Raw genomic sequence first — 19,018 nt, forward strand, 5'->3', positions numbered from 1 at the left:
AAAACTTCGAACGTTAAATAAGCAAATTTAAATGTTCGAAGTTTTAAACTTCGAATATATAATAAAAAAAACAAACAGAACGTACCTGACTATAGTGCGGTAAAGGGAAGATTTCCCTTACTGCACTGTAGTGCGGTCTTGGAGTTGGTGTATTTAAAGAGCGGAGGGTGTGGGGGGTGCAAGGGGCTTGCCCCCTGCCTACAGCCATTAGTTTGGGGTTTTTTTTTTTTTTTTTTTTTACATATGTTCGAAGTTTTATAACTTCGAACATATGATATAGACCCTTTTAAAGCTACACAGCTAAGGCTCATATGCATAACATAAGCAAAGGGTTAGAAGTCCAAGTGGAAAGGGATGATGATGAAATGGGAGAAGTTGAGAAATAGAGAAAGAAGGATTTTTGATTGCGTATCCTTAAGTTGAATAACAGCAACCATACAGGGGTCCGAATGGAGAGATAAGTCAGCAAGCAAAGGAGAGTAGTATGGCTGAAATGTAATTTATCCTCAAGTCTTGGTGAGTACCTTCATGAGGTGGACCCTGTTTTTTCACAAAATCTCACTAAGACGACACTGATATATAGGCTGTATTTTATATAGTGTATATCATGGACAGAAGTAGGTCAAAATTAAAAAAAGATAGCTAGGTGCACAAGACCCAGAATAAAAAAGTGCTCAATCCTTGTAGGCGCACTGGTGCCAGGACCGGAAGAAATGACTATGTAGAATCCTCAAGATACAGAAATGTTCCTACAATGGGACCTGGCCAGGCCCAGGGGGTAGGATTGCTCTCCTGTTGTAGAAGGAAGTAGCATTCCATAAAAATTACAAAAACTGAAAAGCCAAAGAAGAGCCCTAATGATCACAGAGTGGACTATTGAGGATAAGAAAGAAATTATGTATTACTATTCTGCAAAAAGCCCATAATTTCCAGACGCAAGATATACAAAAAGATTAAGAGAGAAATTAGAGGAAAGGCAAATACTTATTTTTATTTATTTATTTTACATTTGTTTACCGGGATAGTCCAACTGGACCTAGGTCCATTTACAGCGGAGGCCCGGGGAGAAAAGCTCCGTACAGATTAAAATAAGATCAGCACCACAATTTACATGTTACATAATCAAAAAACAGCATATGGAGATATTATAATGCAGACAGTAGAACATAATGAGAGTAGCACGATAAAGAATTACAATTTTATGTTAGCAGTAGATTCCTAAGTCTTTAGCAGGTGTTTAGAGATGAAACTTGCAAAGTTATTTGTTCTAGAGGCAGATGGGGGTTATGTGATGCATGGGCATAGCCAATGATTCATTAGGTGTACTTTGAGAGAGTTTTTAAATCTGATGGCTGTAGGAGCAGAGGTAAGAGTAAGGGCGAGGTTGTTTCAGTTTTTGGCTGTGTTGTGGGAGAATAGGGCTTGTCCTGCGGAGTTGTTGGCTTTGGAGATGCAGAGGAGTGTTTTTTCAGAAGAGCGTAGGGGGCGATTTGATATGTGCTTGGTTAGTAGTTGGTTAAGAGATGGAATTTTGTAGGGATAGTTCAGAATATTGTAGGAAAGTGTTAGCTGGTGATAGTTGAGTAGCTGAAGAAGTTCTAGCCAGTTAAGTTTGCACAGTGCCTGACAGTGGTGTGTTTTGTAAGTGGAGTTATTAGCAAATCTGGCGATTTTATTGTAGCAAGATTGAAGTTGTTCAAGGTCCTGTTTTCTTAGGTGGATAAGGACTGGTGCAGCATACAATAGGGTGGATAGTAGGTGTGTTTGGGCAAGAGTAATTCGTGCCTGATCAGTTAGAAATTTTCTGTGTCTATATAGTGTACCCATTTTTTTGTGGACCTTTGTGATAGTTTGTGAGATATGGACATTAAACAGTAGTTTGTTGTCCATTTCTACACCAATGAGTTTGGTATAGTCAGTAGGGGAGATGTTAGTACCATTCTCGGATGTGATTGTAAATGGTTGATGGATAGTTTTAGTTTTGTTGGGAATGAATAAGAGTAGTTTGGTCTTGTTGGGATTGAGGATGAGTTGGATCTGGGTAATCCAGTTTTCTATTGAGGTGAAGGATTCTTGAGTAAGTTTTTGAAGGGAAGTGAGTGATGGTGCAAAGCAGATGAGAGTGGAGTCATCTGCGTACTGAATGAGTGAGGCATGTTGGGTGGCGGTATGGAGGCTGTTAGTAAAAATGGAAAAGAGTAGGGGGGCCTAGTATTGAACCCTGTGGAACACCTATTGTGGTTGGAAGTAGGGACGATAGTGTGTTTTACCACTGGAGAGCCTGTTGTCTGTCAAACAAGTAGCATTTAAACCATGCTAGAGTGGAAGGGGCAAAGGAAAGGGATGTCATGGAATCCAGTAGCATGGTGTGAGATACCATGTCAAATGCCTTGGATAGATCTAGGAGTATTGCTGATACAAAGTTGTTGTTTCTGTGCAAGTTTACTGTATTTGTAAAAGACAGGAGAGTGGTTGTAGTGCTATGGTGCTGTCGGAAGCTGTGCTGTGTGGGTGAAAGGAGATTGCTAGTGTTTAGAAATTGCATGACTTGCGAGTGAATACACCTCTCAAGTATTTTGTATAAGGGGGGTAGGATGGCTATAGGGCAGTAGTTAGTGAACTCGTAAGAGCTACCTCCTTTGTGCAGAGGAATTATGTATGAAACTTTCCATAACTTTGGAATGTAGGCTTCCTGAATGGAGTGGTTTATGAGGATGGATACAGGGTATGAAAGGGAATCAGCTGATATTTTTAGGTAGTCAACAGGTAGGTTGTCTGCAGCAAGGGTGGTGGGTTTAAGTTTTTGTAGGAGTTTTTTGATAGTTTTAGTAGGGACAGGTGAGACAGTGAAGGAGGGGATATTCTTAAGGGGATTGCTAGGGGTGTCAGAGTGGTAGGTTTTGGAGATTTGAGAGGATAGTGATAGAATAATTTCAGTGAAGTGGTGTTAAATTGAGAGGCAATGTCTCTGGTGTTATTGTTGGTGGTGGGAGTTGGAGTGGATGTTTTGCCTGGGTTAAGAAGGGAGTTGATGGAGTGCCAGAACTTTTGTGGGTCTTTAGTGTGTTTGGTTTGGCTGTTGAGGAAATAGTTTTGCTTATCCAGTTTCTTTTGTCTTTTAGCCTGATTTTTTTAGTCTTTGGTAGTTTTGCTTGGATAGGTTTGTGTTGTCTCCTTTCCAGGCTTTCCATGATTTGTCTCTGGCTTTAAGTAGGGCTTCCACAAGAAAAACTATCAGAAGCGTCAAATAAAAATTTGTGTTCATGAATACAACAGATTTGTGAAAAACATTATATAGACCAAGAAACTTTGATCTGTTTGGAAAAAGAAATATCTGAGGAAGTGCAGAAATATAAACAAAACCTAGAGATTTTTGAAAAATATAAAAAATAAATATGGACATGGGAAAAAAAGAGACATTTGATATAGTGCATTATTTATGCATAGTCGAAAGCCAAATTAATCAATACCAAAAAGGCAGCCCCAAAGATATTCAGAGAGAAATACAGGCAAATGCATCCAGATACAGAAAATTTCACAATAATAAAATAATATCACAAAGGGGGAATGTAGACAAGAAGATTAGTAAAGTAGAGGTTAAAAAAAATAGAAGTTGAAGTTATGGAATGCCAGCGAAGTGAAGGATTTGGTGTAGAAAGTCTAACACAGATTACATCACAGCATGATGGAATGAGTCCCCAAAGTAAGGAGAAATAGGAAGATCAGGAGATATCTGAAGAAGAAATAAGGACGTGAGAAAGAAAAAGAGATTTAGTATGGTGTAATATTTATAATATGGTGTAATATTTATGTAAAGGAGAAAGTAAAACTAATCAATACAAAAAGAGCAGCACCAAAGATATTTTAAGAGAAATACAGGCAAAGGAATCTGGACATGGAAAACTTTACAGTATAGAAAATAAGAAGACAAAGAGGAAAAGTAGGAAAAGAGATTAGTAATGGAGAAGTTAAAGAAATAGAAACTGAGGTTATGGAGTACCTGTGAAGTTAAGGATTCAGTGTAGAAAAGCTAATTCAGAAAGCACCACAGCAGAATAGTGCAACAAGACATCCAAATTAAGGAGAAATTAGTGGAATGGGAAGCAACTGGTCAGTTGCCATATGAAGATACTTTGAAGCCTTCCACAGGAAACCAGTACAAACGTTCACTTGAAGCTGGACAGCAAGAGAAGGAACAGGAAACTGTAGCAACTATGACATAAATCAATGTTGATGGAAAATTTTACAGTATAGAAAATAAGAAGACAAAGAGGAAAAGTAGGAAAAGAGATTAGTAATGGAGAAGTTAAAGAAATAGAAACTGAGGTTATGGAGTACCTGTGAAGTTAAGGATTCAGTGTAGAAAAGCTAATTCAGAAAGCACCACAGCAGAATAGTGCAACAAGACATCCAAATTAAGGAGAAATTAGTGGAATGGGAAGCAACTGGTCAGTTGCCATATGAAGATACTTTGAAGCCTTCCACAGGAAACCAGTACAAACATTCACTTGAAGCTGGACAGCAAGAGAAGGAACAGGAAACTGTAGCAACTATGACATAAATCAATGTTGAGGAGTGGTAGGCCAGTGAATTCCCATATGGCAGAGCAGTTGATGATCAGGATGAAGCTGAAGAGAATATGCCATAAGAAGATGCTATAGAACTTTCTATAGAATGCCCGCAGAAAATGGAGAACAAACAATGTGCCCTTCGTTTAGACGAAAATGAGCTAAGAGAAGAGTTGCTTGATTTAATAGCGATAGACATATTAAGATCAAGGAAAGAAATAAACTGCAGAAGGTCAGTAAAATGCAAAAAGTTAGAAGTTTGATAAAACAAATGAAAACAGTAATTAGGACCGTCTATAGAGATCCATGTGATACAACAGAAGTAAACAGGATATATTACTGTGCAGCTAAATTAATAACAGATAAAATTCTACCACAAGAACACAGTGTAGTAAGGGAAAGGAAGAGGAGAAATCGAATACCATCATGGAAGTATCGAATAGAGAAAACGAAAGCAATTAAGATGTGTCAATGTTAGAAGAGTATAGAAGAGTACAGATCAACAAAAATACTCAGAAAGACGTGATAAAAGCAATGCACAGTATTATAACGGATCAGGATTTATCATGCACTATTGCAAATAATAAACTAAAAATATCAGCACAGGCAGAAAAAACTTAGAAAATACACAGATAAATATTAAGGAAAAGTACAAATTAAGCAATTTATTGATGATCCAAAAAAGTTTTATAGAGACTTGGGAAACAAGGTAAAAGCAAATGAAAGACCACCAAAAAAAGAAGAAATAGATATATGGAGAAGTATTTATGAAGATCTTGTGGAATGTAACAAAGATGCTAAATGGATTGAAGAAGTAAAAGAAAGAATAATAAGTTCAAAGGTACAGGATATGAAATGGGATGAAGTAACAGCTAGAGAGATTGAAACAAAGTTAAGAAAAGCCTCTAAATGGAAAAACCAAGGCCCAGATGCAGTACCTGACTTCTGGTTAAAAGTATTAACATCTTTGCATGAAAATTTAGCCATGAGTAAGAACTATTTATATGCGCACCCTGAACAGACACTAGCCTTCCGACGACATATAAACTATACACCGGAATTGATGCCGACAGAGTTTATTGTCATTTAGAAGAAAATGCAATTATGGTAATAGAACAAAAGGGCAATAAAAGAAAGTCATATGGAACAAAGTATAATTTGTTGTTAAATAAAGTCATACTGGAGAACTGTAAAAAGGAGAAGAATTTAAGTATGGCATGGACTGACTACAAAAAAACATTTGGCAGTATCCCACATTCGTGGGTAAAAGAGTGCTTAAAAATGTATTAGATACACCCTACATTGATAAACTACATCACAGCGATCATGAAACAGTGGCAAACGATTCTGCAGCTAACCCATGATAAAGGACAAGTTATTATTCCAGGGATAAAAATCCAAAGGGGATATTCCAGGGTAACTCTGTCACAGTTGCTCTTTTGCTTCCCTTAACCCATTAAGCTGTCTGCTTAACAGATTAATCTGGTCATGGCTATAATTTGGCTCCCAGAACAAGAATGTGATATAAAAGAACTTGAGCAGGAGGGAGTGTATGAGTATTTGGGAATTGATGAAGGATCAAAAATAAAACATTAACAAATGCGAATAAAACTTGGTAAGGAATATTGTAGAAGACTTAAATTAGTCCTGAAAACAGCATTGACATCTAGGAACAAAATTCAAGCTATAAACCAGTTTACTCTTCCTGTCCTAATTTATAGTTTTGGAGTGATGGACTGGTCCCAAAATGTGTTGGATAGATTAGACAGGAAAAAAGAAGGATGCTTCATGCTCATCAGATGATTTATAAAAATCAGTGCATACCAAGATTATATATTCCCTGTTCCGGAGGAGGTATGGGCCTACTTGAAATTGATTACATGTATAGATCTGCAATTGTGGGACTGCATACATACCTTCTGACATCACAAGACCCAAATATGAAAGTTTTGAAACATGAGGAGAATAAATCTAAGGTGACTTCCCTTCTTAGTCTAGCAGAAGTATATCGGCATCAAGCATGAATGGAAATCAAACCAGAAGTAGATAAAAATCAGGCAGCAACTGAATGTGCCAAAAAACAAAAGAATATAAGGTGAAGGGTCAGACGAGAAGGCAAGAAATGTGGAAAACCTCATGTTGATCAGGATCAAACACAGGTATGGTTAAGGAGAGGTGAATTCAAACCAAAAGATAAAAGGTTAATATTGGTGGCCCAAGATAGTGGGCTATGTACATGCTGGTTTACAAAGTTCATTGAACATGTGGGGAAAACAGACAAATGAAAGTTTCGTAAAACAGTATTGGAAACAGTTGCACCCCTTGTTGCTGGATGTGATATACTAATGGCAGAAGGACTGTATACTAAAAGGCATGGAATAATGTGGCAAGACTGTTGCACTGGGGATTGTGCAAACATTATAATACTGAAGTAGCTGAAAAACACTAGAAACATGAGCCACAAAGCATCATAGAAAAAGATGAAGTCTATATCACATGGAATCACCCATTACCAACAGTTCAACATAGATGCAAGAAAATCAGATATACTGGTCCATGAAAGGAAGACAAAAGTAGCATTGATCATTGAAATTGCTACACCCAGTGACTACAGTGTCTTGCATATAGAGAGACGCACGCTCATAAAATATCAGAATTTGCAGGCAGAGATGAGAGCAATGTGGAAGAAAGTTACCCAGACAGTTCCCACAGTAGTAGGAGCAACTGGTCGTATAATAAGAATCTACAATCATTTAGATATGTTACCAATACATGTAACTCCGTACGAATTGCAGAAGGAGTCATTACTGAGCACATTGCAGGTGCTGCGAAGAGCACTTCTGACTAACATCAAAGGTTGAAACAGTACTAATTTCATGAACTTTAATCATACATTGACTTAGGAATGGGGTCCATTCCCATCATGGTACTAGAAACCCAAATGATTTGGAGAAATTAAAGAGAGTGAAGGAATATTATAATCATAAAGTTGCAGAAAGTATTCTGCAAAGTAAGCCAACACGGAATAAAGAAAAGAGTTTTTGCCAATATGGTTGTCTGCACGTAGGGATATTGAAAATAGGCAGGAGGGGGCTGGAATTTACTGGAGAAAACTGGCAAAGACACCAAGGTGTTGGGAGTAAATGACTAGATAGGAAAATGTAATAGAGTGGGATTGGCTTCCGTAACAGGAAATTATATCAGATTATAGGGAGGGAGGAAGGGATAGGGAAGTGCTAAGTGAAGGACCAACACTGGCAGAGTTTTTAGCCAAGTCTACAACACAAGCTAAGTCTACAACAGAAGCTGCTGTTAGGGGATAATTAGTAGAGCACATAACATATTACATGGTAACTAATAAGAATCAATTAGAGGAGGTCAGATGAGATTAGGACGAAAGACTGGAAAGGCAATTTACAAATGAACAGTGGGAGGGCATCTGTATGCTCCCAAGTGTGCGACAACAAGCAAAATGTTCAGGCTTTTTGTTTGAAAATGTTTGCGTAAATACTGTTACACCTTTAGCAGACTTCAGAGAATATTTCCTCCAGTGGGTAGCAAAGGCTAGAGATATGATGGAAGAAAGAGAGATAACTGGAAACGTGCTTTGGGAGTATAACAAGATAGTTGATTTAAAAACTTCTTACAGAATACTCACGGAATTGTTGGGAGAGCAAATGGCTGTAACTAAGGAAGTGATTCTTTTGAACTGGTTCACAGGATCTGAATTGCCAATTGATACTAAGGCCTTACTAAGTTTAATGCTTTTGGCTGCCAAGAAGCAATTACTAGAGAATGTAAATCAACATCTAAACCAACTGCAATTGAAATACTGAATGTTGTAAAGGAAGTGAAAGAACTAGAGGTGGGATTTTTACAAAAGGGAAGGAACAAATTACATAGAAATAAATTACATTTTTGAGAGCAACAGAGAGAGAGAGAGAGTAATGATGTTCATCGTGCATACAGCTGCAGTCATAACAGATGGGTTTTCCTGCCGTCAGGCAGGTCCTCGGTCGGCCGAATTCCAAAGTCTAGGTCCGGCGTCGGATGTCGTCGCTTCTTCCCTGACATCAGTGCGGCAGGGGTATAAAAGAACCAGCCAACGCCATTTTCTTCAGTCTTTCTTGCCGCGCGGTGCCCGAAGCAGAAGCAGTTCGCAAGTGCCGGTCGGCCAGCTCCTGAGATTACGAATATTTTTCAACAGAAGTCTTCTTGAAAGCTAAGTACCCCAATTGGGGAAACTTTTCTTGCCTCAGACCGATGTCAGACAAAGTTAATAATTGCATTTCATGTGGGAAGCAAATACCGCATAAGGATTTTCATTCCCTCTGCATTCCTTGCTTAGGCCCAGACCACGACGTCTCGGCCTGTCGGTTTTGTGCTACATTCAACAGATGCACTATTAAGCGTCGGGCGGAGTTCGCCCAACACTATTTTGGCAAAAAGTTTAATTACATTATGTCGTTGGATACTCCGACTCCAGTTTTGAGTAAAAGACGCAAAGATAAGGACCGACATACGAAGTCCGCGACTTCTACCCACACCACACTAAAGCCGACTACAGGTGCTCCGGTTCTCAGCGAGGCACCTACGTAGCCCCTGACTACCGATGACACTTTATTGGCGGTGTCTTCTGTGCCAGAGGTCGCAGGCTCTTCGGCCCACACCCCGACTACAGATACCGAAGCCACTCTTGGCGGGGAAACTCAGAGTTTAGACAGGCCTGCCACCTCTCAAGGTGTCTTCAGGCCTTCTTCTTTTTTTTCCATCAAGGCTTTCACTAAGTTTAAAGCAGCCATGCATACTAAAAGACAAGCTCCACAGGGCCCCTCTCAAGGCCCCATGCCTAAAAAGCAGATGCTCAAAATGGCTGAGGATTTGATTACACTTATCAGGGGTTCTCAACCCCCCTCGGACAAAAGGCCCAGAGTGGAGGAAGAATACCCTTCCTCGGACCAGGCCTCCATTACTTCAGAACATTCTGAAGACCAGGAACATTCATACTCCCCTTTTGAAGATTCTGATGCAGAGGAGTCCAGTCCCTCTGTCTCCCCCCTGAGGATTACTCTTTTGGGGAAACCTTACATACCTTGAGGGAACACTTCCACTGGGAAGGCCAAGAGTATTCAGACTCCAAGAAAAGGCTTAGGGATTTCCTCTTGCTCCCTCAGCACAGGCCTCTGGCTATACCTCCTGTCTTAGACATACTAGATGATGTGTATTCGAAGGCCAGCCTTAACCCAGATTCTTTACCTCCAGCTCCAGTCAAGCCTGACAGGTATTACCGGGTTCCTGATTCACACCAATTCCTATACAAAAGCCATGTGGCTGACCCAGAAACTATTTCACAGGGTCCCAAGGGAATTAAGGCCTCCACTGCTAAAAATCCATTACCTTCAGAGAGAGATTCCAGAGCTTTAGAAAGGTGGGGGGAAAAGGTATACACCTCGGCCACCTTAACCATGAGGGCATTAAACTGTCAGTTCCATATGTTAAAGTACCAACAGTTTCTGTTATCACAGTTGAAAAGCAAAATGTCACAACCTGAACAACCAGACTTGAAGGAGTTGCAGGAATTGTTACATAGTGCAGAGCAAGTGGGTAAACATACCTTGCAATGTGGTTTTGATGCTTTAGAGGCCTCATGTAGAGCTGCTGTTACAGGATCAGTCATACGTAGATATGCTTGGCTAAAAGAGCAAACCTTACCAGATCTTGTCAAAGCTAAATTACTAGATGCACCTCTTCAAAAAGATGTATTGTTTGGTGTTAAAGCTGAGGAGGTATTAAAGAAAATGGAGGAAAAGGCAAAATCAATGCAAACAGTGAAAGATTTCCTACAGGTACAACCTCCACGTTTCAGTAGAAATTGACCTTCAAAAAATTGGTCCTTTCCAGCCACGGACAGACCCCAAAGAGGTAGATACAGGCGCCCGAGGGGTAGAGGGCAATCTCAAGGATCATTTAGAGGCAGACAATGGCAAGCACATACACAAAGAGGTGGTGAGGATAGTTCACAGCCATTCAGAAAGCAGAACCAATGACTTTCCCCTTTGCATGCCAAGCAAGGCTCAAGTGGCAGCACCTTTAGGCGGAAAACTGGCATTATTTTCGAAAAATTGGCATATTGTCACAAAAGACAAATGGATCCTGGACATTATAGACAGAGGCTACAGATTCCACTTTCACACCCTTCCAAAAATGAGAGGCATGCCAAACCTGCCACACAATCAAAGGGCAGAGGCACAAAAACAAATTTCAGATCTCATGGACATGAAAGCTATTCAAGAGGTACCTGCACAAGAACAGGGTCAAGGTTTTTATTCCAGACTATTCCTGGTACCAAGGAAGGGCAAAGATTGGAGACCTATTTTGGACCTATCCATCCTAAACACATTTTTACTCGTGCCAAAATTCAAGATGCTCACATTACAGCAGCTTCTTCCCATGCTGGGCAAGGAGTCTTGGCTGGTAACATTGGACCTCAAGGAGGCATACCTGCATGTCCCAATCAGACAAGATTGCAGAAGATACCTCAGATTTCTTGCAGGTTCAACCCATTATCAATTCTCTGCATTGCCCTTTGGCTTATCTACTGCACCCAGAGTGTTCACGAAATGCCTGGCATCAGTAATTGCCTACTGCAGACTTCAAGGGATACAAATATACCCATATTTGAACGACTGCCTGATCCAAGCGGACAGCAAGCACATACTTCTAAAACATCTGGCGTTTGTAATAATGTTGTTGAATTCTCTGGGATACACAGTCAACAAAAAGAAATCAAGGCTAATACCCTCTCAAACAATAATTTTCCTGGGTGCCAGCTTGAATACAAATACCCAGATGGCCTACCTCACGCCAGAGAAACAAGGGCAACTAACTCAATACTTCAGAAAACTGGCAACCTTCACCAGGCTGACTGCAAGGAAAATCCTGCAGGCTCTGGGATTCATGGCATCTTGCATCCTGCTAATCCCATGTGCAAAGCTGCATATGAGGAAACTTCAGTGGTACCTAAAAAACCTATGGTCTCAACACAGCCACAGTTTGGAAACAATTACACCAGTGATTCCATGTCTTCAAAAGGAATTTCTGTGGTGGGCTCAAGCATGCCAAAGAAACACAGGTCTCTCATTCTGCAAGCCTCAAGCAAATCAAGTCATCACAACAGACGCCTCGGACTACGCCTGGGGGGCGCACATGACAGATCGGTGCATTCAGGGCAAATGGTCCCAAAAAGAAAAGCACCTACACATCAATCAAAAGGAAATGCTAGCAGTAATAAATGCTATTATGGCTTTCAAAGACCTACTGCATCCAGGCCAGCTATTGATAAGGACAGACAACACCACAGTAATGTGGTACATAAACAAACAGGGGGGAACCCACTCATACCCCCTATGCAGGCTAGCCATGTCTCTTTGGAACATGGCTCTGGAATTACAAATCGAACTTCAAGCACAGTACCTGCCAGGCAAGGAGAACACGCTTGCAGACAACCTAAGCAGAAATATGACAGAGCCACACAAATGGAAGTTGCATCCTCAAGTTTTTACAAAGATAATTCAAGCATGGGGAAGGCCAGACATAGATCTATTTGCCACCCACAGAAATCACCAGTTGACAAAATTCTGCTCAAGGACCTTTCATCCACAGGCCTGGAAAGTGGACGCACTCTTTCAGTTGGACAACAATGACAGTTTATGCCTTTCCACCTCTTCCTCTGCTGCCCAAAGTTCTATTAAAAACCAAAGCAGACAGACCAAAGATGATTCTCATTGCTCCAGACTGGCCAAGACAACACTGGTACCCACTCCTGAGGAGCCTGACACATTCCCCACCATGGATCCTGCCTCTAATGCCTCTTCTACTGACTCAGCACAACTTCAAAACTCTTCACAGTCAGCTGAAATCACTCAATCTAGCCACATGGAAGATTCCTTAAATTCACAACAGACCCTACTCTCCAAGAAGGTGCAGGATGTCATTTTGGAGGCCAGAAGGCCTTCTACTAGAAAAGCCTACTCCACAAAATGGAAACGGTTTTGTGCCTGGAATCAGAAAAAGGGTCAGAATCCTGGAATACTGAATTTACCTCAAATATTACAGTACCTAGCTGAGATGCTAAGCAGTGGACTTTCATTCTCCTCCATCAAAATCCATGCCTCAGCCATTTCTGCAGAATACAACACTGATCCTCCTTTATTCTCTCACCCCCTCTTAAGACAGTTCCTCAGAGGGGCTAAGAATATAAAACCCCCAAGGAAACAACCAGTACCTGCTTGGGGCCTCAATTTAATTCTAGAAAAACTGACCTTGCCTCCTTTTGAGCCAGCTGCTTCAACAGAACTGCAATATTTATCCTGGAAAACAGCCTTCCTTCTGGCTATCACCTCAGCTCGCAGGGTGTCGGAACTACAAGCCCTCATGGCTGTGCAGCCTTTCATCATTTTCCATCAGGACAGAGTTTCCTTACGAACCAATCCTTCCTTTATGCCAAAGGTGATATCCAGGGTAGCCTTGAATCAGGCTATCCACTTACCTACCTTTTACCCTAATCCTCAAAACAAAGGGGAGAGACTACTACATTCCTTGGACATTCACAGACAGCTACGTTATTATTTGGACAGAACAAAGCCTTTCAGAAAATCAGAGCAACTCTTTGTGTCCTATGCTACAGGAGCTCAAGGGAAGCCTATTTCCAAACAGACAATCTCAAAATGGATAGCCCACTGCATACGGTTTTGTTACTCTTTTCATGGTAAAACTGTACCTGCAGGCATCAGATCTCACTCCATAAGGGCCACAGCTACCTCTGCAGCTTTCCTCAGGGGGGTTCCTACCAAAGATATTTTGGAAGCAGCCACTTGGAGTTCTGTACATACTTTCTCCAAGCACTATCACCTACCATTATACTCCAGATCTAGAGCAGGCTTTGCCACTGCAGTCTTGCAGGGCATCCTGGCTCCTCCTAGTTCCACCTAGTGCCTACCACCCCTTTTTTAGCTTTGGGATTCTACCCATCTGTTATGACTGCAGCCGTATGCACAATGAACATAGTACAGTTTTGTACCTACCATAAATGTAGATGTTCGAGTGCTAATACAGCTGCAGTCCAGGTTTCCCTCTCTCCTTCCCCTCTTGGGACAGGCCTAATGGCTAACACCTCCTCATACAACCTGATTGGGGTATTCTTTTATGGTGTATTTGTTTGCAACTACTGTTTTTTGATTATATTGCATTGCATTATTACATAAATTTATGTATTGCCTTCCTTCTGGGGGCACCTGACATCTGGGGCAAGAAAAACTGAAGAAAATGGCGTCGGCTGGTTCTTTTATACCCCTGTCGCACTGACGTCAGGGAAGAAGCGACGGCATCCGACGCCGGACCTAGACTTTGGAATTCGGCCGACCGAGGACCCGCCTGACGGCAGGAAAACCCATCTGTTATGACTGCAGCTATATTAGCACTCGAACATGTACATTTATGGTAGGTACAAAACTGTACTTTCTGGAGGAGGAATGAGCTTTAATAGAGGGTAAGAATGTATGTACTGTTGGAGTGAATAATTGTTAAAAGAAATTAGCTGCAGTCTATGACAGTTGAGACAGTGGGCTGAGGCTTTTTTATAGATCTTTACTAAATTATCACTTAAGACTTAGGCAAACATACATTAATATAAGAGGGTTCAAGCTTTGAGCTGTAGATCTGTAATACAGCTTTTGATTCCTTCAGCTGTCATTTGCCTACTGTGTGACCCTGAGTAAGTCACTTTACCAGACATTGCTCCTGGGTCACTCCTGAAAAGGGACTGTCTGTCTAGTGGACCTACCTGTTTAACAAATGAATATTATTAATATTTTGTTAAAAAGAAAGAAAACATATGTATAATGTATGAATATGACAGATGTTAATATAGTTTGTTTTATTTTCTAGAAACGTATAAGTGATAATTTAATAAAGGTGTTTAAAAACAAAAAAAATGTACAAGCTGTCTTTGCTTTGTATTTTTTTCCCTTCTGGAGTGTATGTCAAATCATTGCCTCAGCAAAAAAAAATGATCTAACACAGGGTCATGTTTCTCTCAGATAAGTTTGTACTCATCTATGTTATAGTCTGTTAATTTTGAAATAACCCAGAGCTCAGTTTAATTTGTATATTCTCTCCTTCCCCTAGTATGTCAGTGTGACCCACGTGGAACTGTGCCATCTGGCTCCCAATGTGATCCAGTTAGTGGAGACTGTTTTTGTAAACGCCTAGTAACTGGACGTAGCTGTAACCAATGTTTGGTAAGTAACAGATATAGGAGAATTTTTTTTTTTTTTGTAGGTGTGTGTGTCTTTTACTCCTCATTGCCTACCAGTCTTCAGCTTCCCGCTGTTAACCCTGTTTTCTTCAGGTAGGAGGAAGGGGTTGAGGATCCCATGTTCTAATACCCATACCTGCAGCATTCTGGATATAAGTACTCTCAGATGCTGGGGCTGAATACATGCCTTCTCCTTGAGCATTTGCATATCCTTATGTGGTCTTTGTTAGCATGTGTCCTTGAGCCTACATCCCAGCCTGGGTGAGCTAGCAATAGCTGCTGATTGCCATTATCCATGGTTGGCTGTTTTAGCACATGGACCACTTGGTGAACTGGGGTTTTCTGGCTTTCAGTCAGGTCTTTATCCTTGTACGCCAGAGTGCCTGCAGATATGGGAGAAGTTAAACTACTGTCTTGGTATTTTATGAATCTGCTGCAGCAATTAGTGTTTCTCAATTTTGACATTTTTCTGTATTATAGAAAACTGTCCGTGATCTTGTACATTTAAAGATGTTATTTAAATGAGACAGTCATACTTATTGCATTTAGATTTTCAAGATGTGATTTCACCAAGGCCTTCAAGGAGTGAAGACATTAAATATTAGTACTGTGGTACAGTATTTTGATAAGTTAAAACATATTTTTTTAACTGACATACGCCTCAACTTGCAGACATTTAAAATCTGGAAAAAAGACTCTTAAAAAGTAGGTATATCTGGCCAGAAATCTGGGCAACTAATTAGCATGAACTCTGTAGACACTGCAGTATTACCTCTCCCACTTCCAGTGCAATTGCTGTATTTCACCACTATGAAATGTACAAAAAAAGAGTGACAATCATGCGGCGACATAAAATTCCCTTCTTAAAAGATTACAGGACATTTTTCTCCCAAAGTATAAACAATGATTGACCTATGAATTATTTGTTGAAGGGATAAACTGTGTTTTAACAAGCACTACATTTTGCTAGAAATTATTTCCTTGAATTTGACTGGACGAATAAATAAAAGTAATTGTTTAAAGTGTAATGCTAAATGATAGGTCATGGTCTTCTTGATATACTGAACAAAGGTACAAATGGAGATGTTCTTCGTGTTTCACTGTTGCAGTCATTACATTTGGGTTATCTGCTTGCAGTATCCCTCAGTCGGCCTAATTAACAAAGTCTTGGGTCCTGTGTCGGTTGCTGTCCCTTCTTCCATGACATCAGGTCGTCAGTGGTATAAAACATGCAGCCGACGCCATTACATCAGTCTTTCTTGCCGTGTGATGCCCAAAGCAGAAGCAGTTCGCAAGTGCCCATCGGCCAACTCCTGAAATTTTCGTTTTCGCATTTCAGAACCAAAGTCTTCAACTAAAGCTAAGTACCCCATTGGGGAAACTTTTTCTTGCTCCTTACCGATGTCAGTAAAAGGTAATAATTGCATTACTTGTGGAAAGCAAATACCTCAGAAAGATTTTCATTTATACTGTATTCCTTGCCTAGGCCCTGACCACGACATACCTTGCTGTCAGTTTTGTGCTTTATTTAATCAGCGCACTATCCGTCGTCGGTATATTTTCGCTTCTAAATATTTCGGTTCTCGGTTTAATTATCCAGAAATGTCGGTTAGCCATCCGACTACCGGGATTCTGAAAAAATGCAAAGATAAAGACAGAGACAGGCCGCCGAGGTCCAAAGCTGCCGACGACGCTTCTCCTAAGCCAGTCATCAGTTCACCGGTATTCAGTGAGGTGCTTTCGCAGTCCCTGATACCTGCTACTTCTGACTCGCAGGCCTCTACTAAGACCCATTCGGAGTCTGGTATGCCACGAGATGCTTCAACTGTGGAACCTGCGGATGTTTCTACCTTGGATGGGTCCGGAGCCGATGTGCAGGCACTGGCTTCTGAGTGTGTATTCAGGCCTACGGACTTGCATATTAAACCGATGCCTCCTTCTTCATTTAGGCCAAAATCTCGAACCATGCCTAAGAAACCGATGCCCAGGCCACATGCTCAGGCCTCTATGCCTAAAAAACAAATGATAAGAATGGCGGAAGATCTTATAACTCTTATCAGGGGAAACCAACCTCCCCCTTCTAAGAGACCTAGGACTTGAAGTTGTTTATGAATCTTCTGAACAGGATTCTGATTTTTCTGATTCTTCTGATGATCTGGATTTGCCCTTATCTACTTGTGAGGATTCTGATGCAGAGGACTCTGTTCCTCCAGGGGATTTTTCTTTTGGTGAAAACTATACTCTAAGGGAGCATTTCCACTGGGAAAGCCAGGATTTTTCTGATTCAAAAAAGAGGCTTAGGGATTTCTTACTCCTGCCTCAGCATAGCCCTTTAGCTATATCTCCTGTACTAGACATTGTTGATGATGCCTTTTCAGAATCTAGTTTGGCCCCTGATTCTTTGCCTTCTGCTCCCAGAAAACCTGACAGATATTACAGGGTTCCTGATTCTCCCAAGTTCCTTTTTAAAAAACCTATTGCGGATCCAGAGACTATTTCACAGGGACCCAAAGGAATTAAGGCTTCTACTGCTAAAAATCCTTCCCCCTCTGATAGAGACTCCAGGGCACTGGATAGAGAGGGTAAGAAAGTCTACACTTCTGCAACCTTGGCCATTAGGGCTTTAAACTGCCAGTTTCATATGTTAAAGTATCAACAACATGTTATTGGATTGCTTAAACAGAAAATTATGTTAATTCCTGACTGCGCTGAAAGTAAAGAATTACATGATTTAATGCATTCTGCTGAACAGGTTGGAAAACATACTTTGCAATGTGGATTTGATTCATTAGAGGCTTCTTGCAGGGCTGCTGTTACTGGGCCTGTGCTCAGAAGGCATGCTTGGCTTAAGGAGCAATCTTTGCCTGATCAGGTTAAAGCTAAGTTGTTGGATGCTCCCTTAAATCAGGACCGCCTGTTTGGCAATAGGGTTGAGGAAGTTCTTAAAAAGATGGAAGATAAAGCTAAATCTATGCAGACTGTTAAAGATTTCCTACAAGTTCAGCCTCCTAAGTTTAGTAGGCACTGGCCCTCTAAAAATTGGTCCTTTCCAGCCCCCTCCAGGTCTTCTCAAGCCAAACCCAGACACAGCAGAAACCCCAGGTTTCAGTCCCAAGGGACACACACAAGACTAGGCAGTGGGAGGGTTCCGCACCTAAACCTGGGAGCAGTAAGACTCCCCCCTATGGAAAACCATATCAATGACTTGCTTTTAAAACTTCCAAGCACTTCCCAACTGAATGCTCCTTTAGGCGGAAAGAGTGGTCTGCAGGCCAAAAACTGGGAACTCATTACCCAGGACAAATGGGTTTTAAATGTAGTGTCCCAAGGATACAGATTTCATTTCCACACATTACTAATACCAAGTGGATGGCCAGATCTACCCCCAAATCAGTGGGCAGAGGCCCAAAATCAGGTATTCTCTCTCTTAAACATGGGGGCTATTCATTTGGTACCAGAAGAGGAAAAGGGACAAGGTTTCTATTCAAGAGCTTTCCTGGTACCCAGAAAAGGCAATACATGGCGTCCTATCCTGGACCTTTCTATTCTAAACACCTTTCTGGTGATTCCAAAATTCAAAATGCTGACTCTTCACCAGCTGCTTCCTATGTTAGGCAAGGATGCATGGTTGGCAACACTAGACTTAAAAGAAGCATACATCCCTATCTACCTATGCTTCAAAGCAGGTTACATGCACTATCAGTTCTCTGCACTGCCTTTTGGCTTATCTACTGTGCCCAGGGTATTCACAAAGTGCCTATCTCCAGTCATTGCATTTTGCAGGCAAAGAAATATTCAAATATACCCATACCTGGACGATTGTCTAATTCAGGCAGAAAGCAAGGACATTCTTTTTCAATCATCTGGCCTTTGTTCAAAGGGTACTGACTTGTCTGGGGTTCACCATAAATGAAAAGAAATCCCACCTGGTACCCTGTCAACAAATTATATTCCTGGGAGCAAGCTTGAATACGACTTCCCAGATGGCTTTCCTCATGCCAGAAAAACGGATACATTTGACAACTTACTTCAAACAAGTGGCCCCAAAAAAAGCCAGCTATCTGCAAGGCAAATACTACAAGCCTTGGGGTTCATGGCCTCCTGCATTCTTCTAATTCCATATGCAAGGCTGCAT

At 41.0% G+C, this 19,018-nt stretch overlaps 1 protein-coding gene across 1 annotated transcript in view; it reads left to right on the top strand.

The window, feature by feature from the left end:
- The window catches only part of LAMB2 (laminin subunit beta 2), a 3,750,789-nt gene that overhangs the window by 2,029,997 nt on the left and 1,701,774 nt on the right, over positions 1-19,018 (top strand). The window contains exon 11 of the mRNA XM_044078730.1: positions 14,754-14,866. Within this exon, the coding sequence (XP_043934665.1) occupies positions 14,754-14,866 (113 nt within the window). The remainder of the gene's footprint in view (positions 1-14,753; positions 14,867-19,018) is intronic.

The sequence above is a fragment of the Protopterus annectens genome, chromosome 7.part1 (genome assembly GCF_019279795.1).
Source record: "Protopterus annectens isolate FY-2018-M chromosome 7.part1, PAN1.0, whole genome shotgun sequence".
In the NCBI taxonomy this organism is placed as follows: domain Eukaryota; kingdom Metazoa; phylum Chordata; order Ceratodontiformes; family Protopteridae; genus Protopterus; species Protopterus annectens.